Below are 18518 nucleotides of genomic sequence, written 5' to 3' on the forward strand. Positions count from 1 at the left end.
ACAGATGGGCAAATAAGTTGCAACTCGTCACTACTGTCTTTGCCGACATATGCCCCTCGTGTGGACATATCAGAGACACGTCCTTGATGATAGGTATGTCAACAGGGATGGCTTTAGTGAAGAAGCTTTTCTGATATGTGACTCCACAGTGACGTGTGTTGTTCGTAGCATATAGTAGAGACGCGCTTATTTGAACCATGTCGATCACTAATGTTGGAACCCATCAATGGCTCTCTTTATTTAACCATGTCTTTAATGCGAGTAACCATATTAACTTTTCACTTAACTCCACCTTATGTGTAAGCTTTCTCAAGTCTCAAACAATAAAATAGGAGTGAGCTACAATTATTTAGTTTAATTATGGTTGCTAGTATTCGAACTCGAGACTTCTAGCCTTGAAACCATAGAGTTGGATGCACAAACCAGTTCAACCTAAAAGCTACACTCTGGTAGACCCTAAGTACTCGGAGAGTAGGCTTAGGCAATATAATAAGATCATATATATGCAGCATGGCTAGTGAGTGGAAGAAGCCAATGGCGGCCAGGACCCTCTAGGTTGGGGATGATGCTCCGCGTGGGGATAACGCTGGTGTAACGAGTTTTGATGAGCTATCCCTGATCGGAATGGTATCTCTCTCGATATGTCGTAATTGATGATTCAAGGTGTTTCATAGGATACAATAATGCTTTGATAGTTTGTTTTCTGGTGTTGCATTGGTTCATTATTTGGAGTTCTGGTAGTTGATTTGGATGTTGCAAACATTTGATCAAGAAGTTTTGATTTTTGATATTTCATGTTCGATTTTTTTGATGTTACAGTAGTTAGCACGTGATGTTCCATCCATAATTTTTTATGCTGCATAGTTGATGATTTTGTTTTGGTTTTTGAGATTGAAATATTGCATGCAACATGGCACTTATGTTGCTGTGGCTTTTTCTATCTTGAATTGGGCTGCAAATGCAAGAGAGAGAAAGCAATATTTTTAGTGCACTTTTTGGATGTTGCAGACACTAGTATTTTTTTTATTGCAGACGTTTTTACCCCATGTCGTCACAGATGTTTTCTCATGTTGTAATAGAGTTTTACCCGTAGGGCCATTCGATGTTAGACCTGGACGTCGGACGTCCAGGTACAGTTATTCTTTTGGGAGTGATGGTGATGCCCCTGATGAGAAGCCCCGTCTTCCAACGAGAGAACCCCTGGCGCAAGAAGACCGAAACATTTCCAGTCCGGCCCGGATGTGATTTAACCTCCCCAACCTTGATCGGCAGCCACTTGCCCCTTTCCATGATCTGCTGGAGATACACGCTGCCCTTCTGAGTTACACCATCGGCGGACATGACCCCGGCTTCTACCGGCTCATTCCATCCATCGGCTCCCTTCTCAAGCTTCAGCTCGAAGGAAACCTCGTATGTTACATCTGGATTAAGATAGGACTGCTCCAGGTACCCAAAGATATCCAACCAGGCGACGCCCAGCAGCTTCGCGACCTTGATCGTGGTACCAGCATCACTGATGATCGATGTCAACATCTCAGGTTAAATGTACAGCACGAAAACAAGTCTAGCTAGTTCCTGACAATAGATCTTGGAGAGATCACAAATTACTACTGAATATGCATATAGCTATTCTTTATATATGAAAACACATAGATATATAGATAGATATTCTTTATCATTTCTAGTACCATTCTTCTACCCAGCTCCAGTATCTAGTGTCATCACCCCAAGTGATGGACAGGTCTATAGGGAATATCTTGAAGCAGTTCTTGTTCTCATTGTCCACCCAGTACTTCTGCATGTATGCAACATAATTTATAGCATGCATGGATCTATATCGTTCTCAGAAAACAAAATATCATAAGGTTCCGGATCAGTTCATGTTTAGAGTTGTAGCGAGTTTGTATCTAACCTTTTTATCGGCCAACAAGATCCCTGTTTCGCGAACAAGAGTCTCTTCAGCAGGAATCTCCTGGCCAACTATCTCTTCGAACATGTGAAGGCTAGTCTTGGATTTAGACTGCATGTTATTAGAAGTGCTAGTGTCTAGGGAGGACGTTACTGCGCCCATTGTAAGTTGCTCTGGACCTCTCCTAAAGCATATGGAAAACCAGTTCAGACAGGTTATATGGTATATATACACTGTATACCTGCAGGGTAACCAGAAGCCTAGAACGATGAGCTAATAGAGCATCAGATTCGTGACAAAGGACGACAGAATTTAGCTTTTTCTTACCTTTCGGCGCCCATCATGTTCAATGGATGCCATGCTTTTGTTAAAATTCGTGTCCAAAACATGTACGTGAAAGGTTGAGCATGGAATTGTATTTGTAGCATAAAGCAGAGATAGTAAGAGACCTTTGTAACCCTACCTCCTCATACGAGATGAATATTGTTGTAAGAGAAGTGCTCTTTGGAATCCTTTTATAAAATGCACGAATTCTAAAATAAACTTAATTAACTAAATAATTTTGTTAATGATTAATGCTTGTTTTGTCTAGGCCTAGCCCGGCCGTGCCCATCTGAGCTGTGACACCCAAAAAATTATAAACCATGATATGAGCATCGTTTGCATCCTCCTTGCTTGGGGAGGTTGAAACCAAAATACTATTCCATTATCTAAAAAATTAGCATTACTAGTCTATCAACCCGTGCTCCACACGGGCTAATAATTTTAATAGACATTAGTATTAAAAAATCATGAAAAATATGACCATAGATAATAATCAAAAGTATTTATCTTATTCTCTCTCATTTATTAAATATTTTAATATAATATTCATATAGATATGTCTTATCTTATCTGGTTGTGGTAGACTTTAGTTAGCAATTATTTTGTACACCTTTTCATCCATATTAAATTTTGCATCGCATCTCCATATATATTTGACATATGTTTAATTGAACTCTTAGTTTGAACTATGTGTTTAACATGAAAATCGGTATTCTCATTGCTTTCTGCATACATATATACATATTTTGCATGGTGAACAAACATAATGCATGTATACATTAGGTTAGTATTTTTATATTAACAATGACAGAAATAGGTAATTTAGAAGCATAAATTATTGTGCTTTGGGATATTTTTTTATAATGCATATGTAGATGAATTAGATGCTTATTTAGATATTATTTTTTGTACCGACATACGTGGGTAATTTAGATGAAGACTAGGTGTTAATTTAAGTTAGTTTTTATAATGACAGAGGTGGGTAGTTTAGATACTAAATTAGGGGTTCCTTTAGGCTATTTTTATAATGGTAGAGGTGGGTAATTTTTAGAAAACATTATAGATCCAATGGACAAATTATTAGAATCTATCAGATTGATGGCCAGATATTTCTAATTTTTATGAGAATTTCTATGATATATTTTTTAGCGCATCTTGTGAGGATTAATGTACTGTAGATGTTCTAAAACGAGGCTCTAATTAGTAATAGCAAAATTTGCACCTAAACAAGTTGATGTCCCTAAAAAATTAGAAATTATTTTTTGAGTTAAATGCACCAGAGATCCATTAACTTGTAAGGAAGTTTCAATTAGGTCCATCAACTTTTAAAGTGGCTTTTTGCGTCCATAAACTTAGTATGGTGTATCACTTAGGTCCACAGCTGTCCACATTGGCTTCTCGTGCTGACGTGGCCTGCTGACTTGTCCTTCAAAAATAACTATTGACACTTCATTTCGTCAAACATCCTGTGGGCGTGCGAGCAGGTGCCGCCGCCGCCGCTGCGGTCGCGCGAACAAGCCTGCCGCGGGCACGCGGGCGAGGTACGGAGTGCTCCAGGCTTGGCTGCGCCCCCAGGCGATGGCAAACAAGGCGGCGGTGTTCGTCGTGAGGCCGGGGTCGTTGGCCAAGGACGCCGCCACGGCGCCCGGGGAGGATCCGAAGAAGCGATCGTCGGGGTCGCAAGAGCCGGCGGCACCGAAGCAGCTGCCGGTGGCGCCGGTGCCCTCGGCGCCGGTGCGCACCTCCAGCTGCACCAAGGAGGAGGTGGACGCGATCCTGATCTAGTGCGGCCGGCTCAGCAGGAGCTCGTCCGGGGACGGAAGGGTGGCGTCATCCGGCGAGGTGGGAGACGACGGCGGCGACGGACACCGCAGGAGACACTCGGGGTCCAAGCGCAGCGACGACTTCGACCAGGAGGCTAGGGACGAGGAGTGCGACTAGGACAGACAGGGCGCGTCGGCCGTGTCCAAGCCATTGCCGCACCGGGGCTCATCGCAGCCGAAGCGGTCGGGCCACCAGGAGAGGAGCGGCGGCGGGAGAGGGAGCCGGAGGGCCAGCCGGTCGCCCGGGAGACGCGCGGATGGCGTTGCGGCCTCTGTGGTCACGGCGGGCTCCGGCTGCGGAGGCCGCGTGAGGCAGCAGCCCGGGAAGATCGTGTCCAGCGGTGGGGCCGATGCCGGTGCTCAGCCAGAGCTCGTCCAGGAAGAACGAACAGTCTCCGTACAGGCGCAACCCCGGCTCGTACACCACCCAGCTGCTCGAGGAGATCCACAACTACCACCAGCAATCCACCTCCGCAGCTCCCTCCGCGGTCACACCGGCGACGCCGTCCTTCTCGCTACTGGCGTGCGTCGCCAAGGCCTGCTCCATCGTCGAGGCCATGGTCGACGACAAAGGCCCGTCAACGCGCCGGTCGGCAGCGACGACTCCGTCGAGCCGAGCGCCGCGCGCAAGCACCTGCTGCCGGTGCGGGACGTCCACGCGGAAACCGAGCCTCAGGAGTCGGCTGGGAGCAACAGCGTCTTCGGCCACCCGTGGACGCCCTCCTAGGAGCCCACCTCCGTCGAAGCTAGCGCGGCGGCAGAGCCCGTGCCGATGGTGGCGCTCGCGGACGACAGATCCTGCGCATGCCGGCAACCGGTGGTGGCCCACGTGCCCCTTCCTGACACCCTGTTCTTCTCCCCTCGCTCACCGTTCGGGCTCGGGCTGCAGCCGCGGCGCATACTGCCGCCGGCCGCGTGCGAGCTCGCGGGCGCGGGCCTCGCCCGACTGGCCGCCGCCGCATAGGCCGCCACCGCCGGCGAGCACGTAGGAGGCGCGAGCGTTGACCCGTAGATCCACCCAATGCGCGAGCTCCTCTCCGGTGGCTTCCTCCGGCGGCGCTTCGTCCCCTCCTTCATGGCCGGCCACCGGCCAACTCCAACAGCTTCCTCCGGTGCCCCTGTGCTCTGCCAAGGGCACCGTCGCGGGCCCGAGCTCGACTGCGCGGGCGGCCTGCAGGCCCCTCGCCGCCGCGAGCTCCTCTCTAGTGAGCGCGCAAGCCATCCTCGCCGGTGCGAGCTCCATCCCCGGTGAGTGCGCTGCACGATGAAGACAGGGAGGGGAACGACAACATCAACGGTGGGCGCCGCGGAAGACGACCTGCTCGCGCGCCTGTGTGGCCGCGGCAGCAGCTCGCCCGAGCCCACAGTGGCGGCGACGGCACCTCCTCGCACGCCCGCAGTGGCGGCTCGCCCGCGCGCCTGTGGGGCTGCTGCGCGCCTGCTTGCGCGCCCACAGTGACGGCATCGGCTTCTGCTCGCACGCCCGCGGGGCTGCGGCTGGCCTGTTTTCGCGCCCGTGTGGCTAGGCGGCGGCACCTGCCTGCGCGCCCGCATGGCCACGACATCATGCCACATCAGCACGAGAAGCCAATGTGAACAGCTATGGACCTAAGTGATACAGCTATGGACCTAAGTGATACACCATACTAAGTTTATGGACCAAAAAAACCACTTTGAAAGTTGATGGACCTAACTGAAACCTCCTATCAAGTTAAGTTAATGGATCTCTTGTGCATTTAACTCTTATTTTTTAACAGAGAATAACTTACGTTTTACGGAAAGCCGAAATTTTAGTCTGGCTGATACGAAGTCCACGGCCGTTCGGACAACTAAACGAGAAACATGCATAGGCAACAAAGTTTCCCAAGATTCTCCATAGGAATTGGGGCGCCTGTGTAAACCAAAGCAATCACGTATATAGCCCCAAGCTAAAATTGCAAGATGGCATTGAAAGAAAATAATGATTTGCAACAACCGCAACAAAGCATGCTCCCCAAATACGGTTTTTTTTTAATTCCCTCTGCGTACCCCTCCGCGTTGCTCTCTCTCGGCTGACAAAAAAAAGTCGACAAAAAAAAGCTGTGTTCTTTGGCAGGAGCGCCATTGCTTCTGACTTTCCTCCTTCGAGGCTTTTGAGGCTTGCTTCTGACTTTCCTCCTTCGAGGCTTTTGAGGCTTCCTTCCATTGAAGCTAAGGGCGTTGGACGGCGGTAGGTGGAGGCCCAGATGCTCTACAAATGATGCTGCCAGCTCGAAGGGAGATCGGCGTGTCCGGTGAAATTCTGGTTGGTGTGCTCCTCCCACTCTTAGTCCCTTTGCAGTTGTGGCGGGCCCTCGTGGCTTAATAGAGATAAATTCTGATATGGAGTTGGAGGGCAGCAGCCGAGCTAGAGGCGTAGCTACGAGGGTTTGTGGGGTGGCATAATGGTCTTTGTGAAGCAGGCAAGCAACATGCTTCGTGGAGAATGATGGTGGATCTTGCTCTCACCTGTGCAAGTCTTAGGTCTTTGTCCACGAGTTGTGTGTGTATGAGAGTTGCTTTCTTCCTCTTGTCTCTTTGTTGTGTTCCATGTATCTGTTGCGTTGTGCTCGCAATTTCTTTGTAATCCATAGATTTGCCACCGGCAGGAGACGCGACCTGCGGCCTCCTTGCCTGAGCCATGAGGGCCAGCAGGCGGAGGCCAGCCAGCGAGTCGTCGACCACCGAGGCGTATCCCGACAGATCTTCTCGGCAAGTGCCTCAATTCCCTCTTCTTCGCACATCGGGTGGCAACCTGCAAGCTGCCTCAACGATGTCTGCGGTGCAGGGGATTTCGACACATTGCGCGTGACTGCAAGCGGCCAAGGCGATTGGGCTCTCGGAGCTCGGGCGATGCAAGAGCCATGGGTCGCCAGCCGCAATGCCCTCTTCGTGGCACCCGTAACGCATGCTCCACTAGGCCGGTGGACCATGATGGTTCGCAAGACTCTGGTGGGGTCAAGTCGGGCAGCGCCGTTCCTGCCATCAGCGGTTGCCAGTGCCGAAGGCGGAGGCGGCGCCGAAGACAGAGGCGTCATAGGCGGTCGGCAGGGGCCGCACTGACAGCACCGGCCTTCACTGAAGCTCATCCTAGGCATGGTGAGCTGTCCAGCGAGACAGGCATTGTCCAGCCTGACTCGTTGACGCTGACGCTGTACCCGGACGCTACGCATGGTCGCGACATCACGTAGGACCCAATGTTGGAGGAGTTCGCTGCCTCGCTCACCAGCAGTCGGATCGTCGCTTGGCCTTCTCTTGAGCGCCTGTTGTCACCACCGGTGGTCCCCCAACCACAAGATGAGGCCCCAGTAGTGGCGACCACCTAGCTAGAGGATGAGGACCCAGCAGCAGTGGTGACCGGTGCGTTGCGTTGCGGACACCACCTCCGCACCACATTCACTGGGCGGTGGACTCACCCCCTCTCAGCTCACCATCGGTGGATACCCACCCGGCTGAGGACAACGACGACTCCGCCAAACGCCGCCTCGATAGCTTCATCAACGAAGTGACGCGTAGGAGGGACTCTCCACTAATTCGTGAGCCTCCAATGCAGCCTCCTGCTAAGCCAATGATACCACGGCGGAGCAAGTGGTTGGAGGCTCAGCCCCTCTCTCGAGTACCTGCTTCCAAGCGAGGTGAGGTGCTGATCATGCAGCGCATGGGCTTCAGTAAGGGTCCATCAGCGCCATCCGTGTCGGAGCTAGAGGCCTATGAGAAGCTCTTCGATGGTGTCGATGTTTCACCTCCGATAGCCTGCCACGGGGGTACCCGGGGCAGTATGTTCGGGCTTCGGCGTATGCAGAACTCGACGGTAAACGCAAGAGACAGTCGATTTATCCTGGTTCGGGCCCTTGATCGTTGATCGAGTAATAGCCCTACGTCCAGCCGGCTTTAGCCTTTGCGTTGGATTGATTGTAAAGTGTCGTACAATAGTTGTTCTGTCGAACTCTCTTCTAAAACTCTCCGATCTAAGGAGCCGTGCCCTCTTTTATATAGTCAGGAGGCCAGAGTCCTAGTTGATTTACAATGAGGGTTCCTAGTAGGATTACATGGGAGGAATCCTAATTGAACTAGACCTCCTCTCTTCCTTGCGGGGTATCCTGTAGGTCCCGTATCGACAAGCCCCCGAGCACTTCATGGTTGAGCTCTGGAAGCCTTGTTTTGTTCCATCAGGTCTTACCGTGCAGGAACAAGCGTCTTTCGAGTGCTTTCTTGAGTGAAACCATGTAGCGCTTCTTTAGGATCTTTGAGTGGTGTGTGCTTTTTTGAAGAAAAAAGTACTCCCATCTGTGTGTAGCCCCCAAGCCTCTTGCTATTTGGAACAAGGAGCTGGAGGTTCTTGTTTGAAAACTGCTCTGAGGGCTTCTGAGCATATTCCTGGGTTCTTTATCAAAAAGAACTTGGGTAAGGTTTGGTCTGTGTTCTTCGTGGCCTCGAAGTGGTCTGTCTTAAAGAAGTCTTCTTGGTGACGTGCACTTTTTGAAGAAAAAAGTGCACTCACTGAGTGTAGCCCCCGAGCCTCTTGCTATTTGGAACAAAAAGTTGGAATTTGAGTTGTTCTTAAGAACTAAAAACCTTTCCTATTGCAGCCCCCCATCCAGGTTCTTTTATTCTGAAAGAACTCGGATATAGGGTCTTGGCATGTTCTCTGGTAGTCTGCTGTTGTCAGATGTAGTTGTATGATAGTGGTTGGGTGTAAATGTTGTTTGTTCATGAGTTGTACAGTGTTGGTATATCCTTCTGAATATGCTTGTCCTTGATCACTGTTTCTTCACGCCTGAGTCCTCTTTTATTGAGTTTTGTCTTTTCACTGTCTCCTTTGTCAGGTTTTTACCTTTGGTGCTCCCAGTTCATGTGCACCGCTCCTTTGGTCTATAAATACCCTCTTGGTGTGCTTGTTTTGAGTCATCGAGCTTTTTGTTGAGTGGCCTGAAGTCTTTGTAGTCATGAATATGATAGTTTGTGAAGTAGAGCAGCCCCCGGGCGTATTTTGTAGTTCTTGTATATCTTGTCGTAGCTGGAGGAAGTCTTGTGATAGGGATTAGAGGTAGACTGATCCCACAGCAGTATTGTACCAGGAGGTATGTGGCGGTAGTTGGAAGAAGTCTTGTGATGTGGGCTTCGTTCCTTCATCCGGCAGTTCCTGGCTGGTACTCTTTGTCTGCCCTGCGACTGTTCGGTGCAGATCAGCACCTGATCCTGCATCACGTCGGGCTTGGGTAGACAGATGCCTGCAGGCCTCCTTTGGTCCATGCTTTCCTGATGTGCTGCTGATTTCTGCCTTGGATGCGCTGCGTTCGTCCTTTGAAGAAAACAGTATAGCCGAGTGCGGTTTGTTCTACCGAGTAGCAAATTAGAACACGTAGTCGTTCCAGAGCCTAGCTGTGTCTAGGTTCCTCTTTGCTACCTTGCTTGTCGTAGTACCAAGTTCATTGGGTCTTGTAAGATGTGTAATCTTGTATTTCTTGACGTCATTTGTTATGAAAAAGAGTCTTGTCTTCTGAGTTGTCCTTCTTTATTCTGTTGATGTCCTGTTTGTTTGTGAGATTCCCAAGTTCTTTCTATAAGTTCTGGGTTGTTATGTTCCTTGTGAGGTACTCTTCTGTTGCTTTATGGCTGATGAGTTCTTTTTGCAGCGATATGGTAACTCTGCTGTTTTGCTAGATGGATAAGTCCAAAATCTGCCCATTGAACTGTACGGTTGTGTGGATTTGTGCCTTCCGTCATTTTAGTTGTGTCAGTTAATGTACCGTTGCGTTCTCACACAGTGTTTCCTGGAGTTTCTTCCAGAGTTGTTGATGTATATGAAGAATATGTTCCTCATCCAGTCCCTCGAGGTCCTTGTAGTGTTTCAAAGAGGGGGCGAGCGGATGGTTCTTCATCCAGTTTACCTGCTTCCAAGAAGTCTCGCCAGCCGAGTACTCATCCAGGTACTCCAGTTATAGATAGCGTGCTCCTAGGTGAGCATATTAATATGTTTGGTCTTTCTGTTATTTATTTGTGCCTTTGACCGAGTTCTTTTCTCTCTTTTTTCAGATGGCGCGGTAGCTGTCTTGCTGGAGACTGAGGAAGATGAGGACGATAATGTGCCCCTTATTACGCGTCGGTGAGTTGTTTACTTGTCTTTCTTTTGTTCAGCACTTCTTCTTGTTCTAACTTCGTTCTTGACTTCTTTGTAGTAAGCGGTCGTCGGGTACCAGTTCTTCTGGGGCTCCGGCTCCGAGTTCTTCGGAAGCTCCGGTACCGAGTTCTTCTGGGGCTCTAGAACCTGCCACGCCGCTCCTGTCGCCGAGTGGCGACAATGTTTTTGCTGCCGTTGTTCCCCCTGCGAGGTCTTCTTTTTGTTTTACGAAGAAAAAGGTAGCTGGGTGAGTGAATTCCGGTTTCGTCTCTTTGCTTCTGTTCTCCTTTTCTCTTGTTCTTATTGGCGAGATTCTTTATCAACTTTAGGCCTTCGTCTCTCTCGACCCTCCGTCGACGTGTTGCCAGCCCTCTGGTGTGCCACCGAGTACTGAGCCTCAGGACTCAGAGCGCATGGTCGGTGAAGTGGCTATGGGGGAGACAAGGTTTTCTAGCGATGATGCTGCTGCTGACTTGGTTGCCCCGGAGGTGACCGTGGTCATGGCGGTGGATTCATCTAGGGAGGTAGTCGGGACTTCCCAGGAGATTGTCCTGGCCGTGCCTTCTTTACATCGGCCGGCTTCTCCCTCTCCTCTTTTTGCTTCTGGTGGTCCGCCCTTGGATGATGACGTGGTGCAGCAATTTGATGCCACTCATCGATTGTCGGAGCTAACCACCGCCTGGGGGACCTTTGCGTCTTCTTTTGGCAAAAAACTCCAAGTAAGTTTTCTGAAGTTCTTTCTTTGAATGTTCGTCTTTCTCTTGTTCTTATGCCTTTTTTCTCTCTTTCTTTTTGTTCAGTCCTTCTCTCAGGACTATACCGACTTCTTTTTCTCGTCAAAAACCGAGAAGAAGTTGCCTTCTGAGTTGAGTGCCCTGAAGACAGAGCTAGATCTCTGCCAGGCCGAGATAGAGGCTGAGCGTCAAACGCATCAGAAGGAGGAACAAGCTCTTCGTGCCTGGGTTGTTGAGGCCAAGAAGCAGAGGGATGCTGCTATCCAGGAGGCTTTAAAGAATTCAGAGGCCATGAAGAACTTGTAGGCTGCGAAGAAAGAGTGCAACGGTATTGCGGGTTCTTTTTGTTTCCTTCTGTATTCAAACTTTCCTTTCTGCTGACTTATTGTTTGGTGCCTTGTCCAGCTCTCCGAGTTGAAAAGCGGAACCTCTCGGAGGGTATTGACGAAATGAAGACTCTTGTTCATTCTAGTCACAACAAGGCTGAGGAGGTAATTACTCATGCTGAAGAAGGACTCGCGCTTGCTAAGTTGATTAGGCGTGGGGCTGATAGAGATCTTGTGGAGGCCCAAAAAACTATTGAAGACTTATCTGGCAAGTTGGCGACGGCTACTGAAAACTAGAAAGCTTTGTGGAAATCCTTTCGTTCAGTAGGCGATGTTCTCCGAACTCCAGCGGATGATGGGCAATCTTGGGCTCAGTTAATTCCTCGAATTCTGACTCGTTTCCAAGAGTTCGTGAAGAGGTGCGCCCAGCTGTGTACCAAGAATGTCCTGGCCCAGGTCTGGGTTCTTGCTCTAGAGGCGCCTTTGTCCAAGATAGCAGAGGAAGCCGATAGTCAAGAATATATTGATGCCGTTGACAGGATGGAGCCTGAGGTCGAAGACTTAGCCAGTAGAATTGTAGATAATCTTAATATTGTTATCTCTTCTCCTGATGATGACACTTGATGTAATTGACCTTTATGCTCGCGCCTTGTAATATGACATTATACTTCTTTTTGAATGAAGATTTTTTGTTGATGTCTTCTTTGCCTGGATGCCTTGTTTATTCATTGGATGAGTTGTCCAAGTGATCAGAGTTATTTGACTTGCCGAGTACTTTGTCTTGCTTTCGTCTTCGCCATGTAAACAACTCTTCGTGTTATCTTGACAAACTTTCTTGATTTGTAGAGTTCTTTTCTGTCCTTCTTCTATGCCATGTAAACAACTCGTTATATGTAGATCTTTGTGTTGACAACCTTTCTTGATCTATCGAGTGCTTGTCTGGCCTTCGTCTGCACCATGTAAACAACTCGGTATAGAACGTTGTCTTGACAAACTTCGAACTGTGTTCAGCATCTGTCTCTTTCCTTAGTTGCAAAAACTTCTTAGGATCGGTAGGCTCCCGGGCACTTCATGGTTGAGCTCTGAAAGCCTCGTCTTGCTCCTTCAGATCTTGACGAGCAGGAACAAGCGTCTTCCGAGTGCTTTCTTGATTGAAACTGTGTAGCGCTTCTTGGGGTCTTCGAGTAGTTTGTGCTTTTCTGAAAAAAGTACTCCCATTTGAGTATAGCCCCCGAGCCTCTTGCTTTTTGGAACAAAGAGCTGGAGGTTCTTTTCTAAAAATTGCTCTGATTTATGCGCTAGGCTTAGTTTCAGTCGTTTTGCTTTTTTGGTTCGGGTGTTAGCTTATTAGCTACCCTCATCGGTGAGCTCAAACATCTTTTCAGCTCTTTTGCTCTCGGCCGGTATGCTTAGGCATATTTTCAGCCATTTTGTTTTTTGTTTCGGGTGTTAGCTTGTTAGCTACCCTCATCGGCGGGCTCAAGCATCTTTTCAGCTATTTTGCTCTCGACCGGGATGCTTAGGCGTATTTTTAGCCATTTTGCTTTTTGTTTCGGGTGTTAGCTTGTTAGCTACCCTCATCGGCGGGCTCAAGCATCTTTTTAGCTATTTTGCTCTTGGCCGGGATGCTCAGGCGTATTTTTAGCCATTTTGCTTTTTGTTTCGGGTGTTAGCTTATTAGCTACCCTCATCGACGGGCTCAAGCATCTTTTCAGCTATTTTGCTCTCGGCCGGGATGCTCAGTATTTTCAGCCATTTTGCTTTTTGTTTCGGGTGTTAGCTTGTTAGCTACCCTCATCGGTGGGCTCAAGCATCTTTTCAGCTATTTTGCTCTTGGCCGGGATGCTCAGGCGTATTTTCAGCCATTTTGCTTTTTAAGAAACAACTCGGGGAAAGCCAGACATGTGTTGTCAATAAACCATCTTTATTGATCATGATCGTTTGACAAGCCATAATACATATGTTGTCGAGGAACACCATCTTTATTGGCCGTGAACGTTGATATCTTGTGGTTTGTACATGTATTCTTCCTTGAACTGTTTTCATGAGTAGAATCTTCTTAGTTGGCTGATGTGCCATGTATTGCTGACTTCTTTCCCATCTTTAGTTATTAACTTGTACGTGCCTGGTCCAGTGACTTTTGAGACAATAAAAGGACCTTCCCATGGACTGAGTAATTTATGGCGTCCATCAGTTTTTTGTATTCTTCTTAGCACTAGGTCTCCGACTTGTAGTGATCGAGGCTTGATATTCTTGTTGTAGTGGCGTCTTAATCCTTGGAGGTATCTTGCTGATTGAAGGGTAGCGTTTACTCTGACTTCTTCTGTACTGTCGAGTTCTAATCTTCGGGTGTGTTCTGCTTCCCCTTCGTCGTATTGTTCTATCCTTGGTGATGTCCAGATCAAGTCGGCAGGTAGTACGGCCTCTGATCCGTAGACTAGGAAGAAAGGTGAGTATCCGGTGGCTCTGCTTATTTGAGTTTGTATTCCCCATACTACTTTGGGTAATTCTTCAATCCATTTGGATCCATAGTCCACTAGTTCTTCATACAACCTTGGTTTTAATCCGGCTAGTATGAGTCCATTAGCCCTTTCTACCTATCCGTTGGCTTCTAGATGTGCGACTGATGTGTAATCTATGCTGAAGCCACAATCCTGTGCCCAACTTTTGAACTCTGTAGCTGTGAAGGGAGAACCCAAATCTGTGATGATTCGATTGGGCATGCCGAAGTGGTGCATAATGTCTTGGATGAACTCGACTGCTTTTGCTGCGCTGTATTTTGCGAGTGGTTTGTATTCGATCCACTTGGTGAACTTGTCAATTGCTACAAAGATGTACTTGAAACCGCCCTTTACTTTCTTGAGAGGTCCTACTTGATCTAGCCCCCAGCAGGAGAAAGGCCAAGCGGGTGGGATGTAGATGAGATTGTGAGCTGGCACATGAGCTTGTCTTGCGAACATTTGACAACCTTTGCATTTTCTGACAAGTTCTTCTGCGTCTTTCAAAGCGGTTGGCCAGTAGAATCCGATGCGAAATGCCTTGCCTACTAGTGTTCTTGAAGCAGCATGATTTCCACAGCAACCTGAGTGTATTTCCTCTAGGATCTCTTTGCCTTCTTCAAATGAGACACATTTTAGGAGTACTCCTGATGATGCGGCTCTTCTGTAAAGCTTGTCCCCCACTAGGACGTAGTTTTTGCTTCTGCGAACAACTCGGGTAGCCTCTGCTTTATCTGCTAGCAATTTATTCTCTTTGATATAGTCAATGAAAACTTGGCTCCATGAAGTGTTGATTACCAAGATCTGAGCGCCATTAGCCGGGATTTCAGGGGTTATCTCACCGGGTTATTTGATAGAGGGAGCTGATAACTCTTCTATGAATACACCGGGTGGGACCTTCGCCCTGTCTGATCCGAGCTTGGCGAGGACATCTGCTGCAATATTTGAATCGCGCAGGACATGTAGAATTTCTAGTCCTTGAAAATGTTTTTCAAGTTTTCGTATTTCAGCGCAGTAAGCACCCATGTTTTCTTTGGTGCAATCCCAATCTTTGTTTACTTGGTTGATGACCACTGCTGAATCACCGTATACGAGTAATCTCTTGATTTCGAGGGTAATTGCCACTCGAAGCCCGTGGATGAGGGCTTCATATTCTGCTTCATTGTTTGTAGCTTGCCATAATATCTGAAGGACATACTTGAGTTGTTTTCCATCTAGAGAAATGAGGAGAACGCCTGCACTGGCTCCGCCTAGTTTGAGTGATCCATCAAAGTACATCTTCCAGTGGTCAAAGATGGTGTTTGACATAGGTTGTTGAATCTCTGTCCACTTGGCAACAAAATCGGCAAGGGCTTGAGATTTGATTGCCTTGCGTGAGGTGAAATCGACATTGAGAGCACCAAGCTCAACTGCCCACTTAGATATGCATCCCGTTGCGTCTTTATTATGTAGGATGTCTCCGAGTGGGAAATCTGTCACCACGGTAATCTTGTGGCTTTCGAAATAGTGGCGAAGCTTGCGCAAAGTGATCAGTAGGGCGTAGAGTAGTTTTTGTACATGTGGGTACCGGATCTTTGATTCTGACAGTACTTTGCTGATGTAGTATACAGGGCGTTGTACTTTATACACGCGCCCTTCTTCTTCCCTTTCTACGACTATCACCGTGCTGATCATGGTAGAAGTTGCCGCAATATAAAACATCAAGTCTTCATCTTTCTTTGGAGGTGTGAGGACAGGCGAGGAGGTAAGGTATTCCTTAAGTCTTTGGAAAGCTTCATCGGCTTCTTTTGTCCACTCGAACTTGTCTGTCTTCTTTAGTAGTTTAAAGAAATGTAACCTCTTTTCGCCGAGTCTTGATATGAAACGATTGAGGGCCGCCATGCAGCCTATTAGTTTCTGCACATCTTTAATGCTTCGAGGAGGGTCCATCTCTGTTATGGCTCGAATTTGCTTGGCGCTTGCTTTGATTCCGCGATGACTGACCAAGAATCTGAGTAATTGTCCTGAAGGAACTCCGAATACGCACTTGTTTGGGTTCAATTTCCACCTCCACCTTTTCAGGTTTTTAAAGGTTTGCTTTAAGTCTTCAATTAGTGTATCTGGGTTCTTTGTTTTTACTACCACGTCATCCACGTATGCTCCTATGTTTTTGTCGATCTGATCACCAAGGCACGTTTGGATAGCTCTTTGGTAAGTTGCACCAGCATTCTTTAGTCCAAATGACATGGTCTTGTAACAATAGGCTCCGAACGGAGTGATGAAAGATGTCTTGCTCTGGTCTTATTCTTTTAGTGCGATCTGGTGATACCCTGAATAGCAATCAAGAAAAGATAATAAGGCAGATCCTGCTGTTGAATCAACTATCTGATCAATGCGTGGTAGCCCGAAAGGATCTTTTGGGCAGTGTTTGTCGAGATCTGTGTAGTCGACGCACATGCGCCACTCATCCGTGTTTTTCTTTTGCACTAGAACCGGGTTTGCAAGCCAATCTGGATGAAGGATTTCTCTGATGAATCCAGCTGCCATCAATTTTGTGATTTCCTTTTTAATTGCTGCCTTCTTATCGGGTGAGAATCATCGTAGCCGTTGCTTTACAGGCTTGGAGCCTTCGTTGACATCGATTCCATGCTCAGCCAAGTCCCTTGGGACACCTTGCATGTCGGCCGGCTTCCAAGCGAAGATATCTTTGTTGTCCCGAAGAAAGTTGGTGAGCGTGAGTTTCTATTTTGCCGAGAGGTGGAAGCTGATGGTTGCCGTTTTGGAGGTATCGCCAGTGCCCAGGTCGATTTGCTTGACGTCGGCTTCTTTTGGTGGTGCGAGGATATTGGGCTTTTTAGCTGGTATCTCTAGCTCTTCTGGGCTCATTTCTGCGGCAATAGTAGCTATTTCTTTTCTGCCATTGGCGTCTTGTGCTTTGGCTGCAATTTGGATCGCTTGAACGTCGCAGTCAAAAGCGCGCTTCAAGTCACTTCGAAGGGAAAGGACTCCATTGGGTCCTGGCATTTTAAGTAGTAAGTACGGGTAATGCGGTATCGCCATGAATTTTGCTAGTGCTGGTCGTCCGAGGATTGCGTGATATGATGATTCAAAGTCTGCAACCTCAAACTCGATGAACTCTGTAAGGTAATTCAAGGGAGTCCCAAAAGTAACTAGTAGAGTAATTTGTCCAAGTGGCATGGCTGCCTTGCCAGGTACTATGCCATAAAAAGGTGTACTTGTTGGTGTGATCATCTCTGTGAGTTGTAGTCCCATCTTCCTTAGTGTTTCTGAAAAGATGATGTTGAGTCCAGCTCCCCCGTCGATTAGTACTTTGGTGACAGTCATACCGGCAATAGTTGGGTCTAAAACCAGTGGGTAATGGCCTGCGTTTCCTATGCTAGTCCATTGGTCTTCTCTTGAAAACTGGATTGGATATTGTGACCAATTGAGATATCTTGGAGTAGCCGGCTCTGCTGCCATGATGGTTTGTAGAGCTAACTTTTCTTGATGCTTGCTTCTAGAATCTGGGGCCCCGGCGAAGATCACTGCTACCGTTCCCCTGGATTTTTGGAATCCCTTGTCTTCATGGTTGTCTTCTTCTTTTTTTCTGACTGTCTTCTTTAGTGTTTCCCTTGCTATCTTTCCTTGTGTATCGTTCGTTGAAGGTGTAGCAATTTCCGATGGTGTGCTTTCCATTGGGGTGTAAGATGCAACGCATGTTTTCAATGTCGTCATACCTTCTGGGTTTTGAAAACTTCTTTGATTTGTCAGCCATTGCTACTGTGTTGTCTGGTCCACGTTTTCTTTCCTGATGTCTGTTGTTTCGATGATTTTGCTTGTCCGGGTTGTCTCGGTTGTTTCTATCCGGGAACCTTTCTCGTGTCTTCTCTTCTGCAGTAATCATCTTTTCTATTGTCCATCTGAATTCTTCATTGCTTCTCAGGTTTTCCTTGCAGAAGCCCTAAAATTGCCACCTAGCCATGATTCCATGAGAGAAAGCTTCGATTACTTCTCATTTAGTGATGTCATGTACTTGAGCACGTAGTTCACCAAATCGTCGATAGTAATCTCTGAGACTTTCACCTCCTTTCTGGTTGAGTCCTTTTAATTCTACGTGGGTGATTGGGTGTGTAATGATACCCGCGAAATTTTCACAGAAAGCTCTTTGCAAGTCCTCCCAATTTCTGATTGATCCTGGATTTAATTTGTCGAACCATTAGAGGGGCATGGTTTTGAGGGCCATGGGAAAGAACAAGGTCTTGATATCGTCGTCTCCCCCGGCTAGTTCAATCGATTGCGAGTATATCCTGAGCCACTGCCTTGGTTTAGTCTTGCCATCATACTTAGAGTGGTTGGACGGTTTGAACTTGTGAGGTAGTCGTATTGAAGCTAGTCTGTTTGCGAAACAGGGGAATCTATCGTGCGTTCCGGGTTCTTGGTATTCTGATTCTGCACCTCCTTCCTGCCAACTGTTGTTTCGGTGAGAAAAGTTCTGCGAGGCTGTCTGGGCAGGCGCCCTGCTTCTGGTCTTTCTTGGTTGTTCAACTCGGTAATTTTGACTATGGTCCCTTCTACTTTCTCTGTTGTGACTTCCACTTGGTCCAAGTCTCATAAAAGCGGACTTCCTTCGACATTGACCTTTCTGCTCGTGAGACGTTGACTTGGCAGGTGGTCTTGAGCGGGTTCTTTCGTCGTGCGTCTTTTGAACTGCTGGCCGGAAAAAATCCTGGAGTTGTTCCTGTCTTTCGCTGGGATGTGTAGTTGCTCTGAGTTCTTCTAGTGCTTC

General features: G+C 47.8%; 1 protein-coding gene and 1 pseudogene across 1 annotated transcript; one reads left to right on the plus strand and one right to left on the minus strand.

Annotated features, from left to right (window-relative positions):
• Positions 1–992: 992 nt before the first annotated feature.
• On the minus strand, positions 993–2105 carry LOC136523077 (lectin-like). The gene is made up of 3 exons (XM_066516857.1): positions 1913–2105; positions 1689–1795; positions 993–1513 (listed from the first exon to the last, which is right to left on the minus strand). Exons 1-3 carry the CDS (start codon positions 2069–2071, stop codon positions 1084–1086), a joined length of 696 nt encoding a protein of 231 aa, XP_066372954.1. The 5' UTR covers positions 2072–2105; the 3' UTR covers positions 993–1083.
• Positions 2106–3811: 1706 nt separating this feature from the next.
• On the plus strand, positions 3812–4783 carry LOC136523518 (uncharacterized protein At1g65710-like; annotated as a pseudogene).
• Positions 4784–18518: the final 13735 nt, after the last annotated feature.

The sequence above is a fragment of the Miscanthus floridulus genome, chromosome 18 (assembly GCF_019320115.1).
Source record: "Miscanthus floridulus cultivar M001 chromosome 18, ASM1932011v1, whole genome shotgun sequence".
In the NCBI taxonomy this organism is placed as follows: domain Eukaryota; kingdom Viridiplantae; phylum Streptophyta; class Magnoliopsida; order Poales; family Poaceae; genus Miscanthus; species Miscanthus floridulus.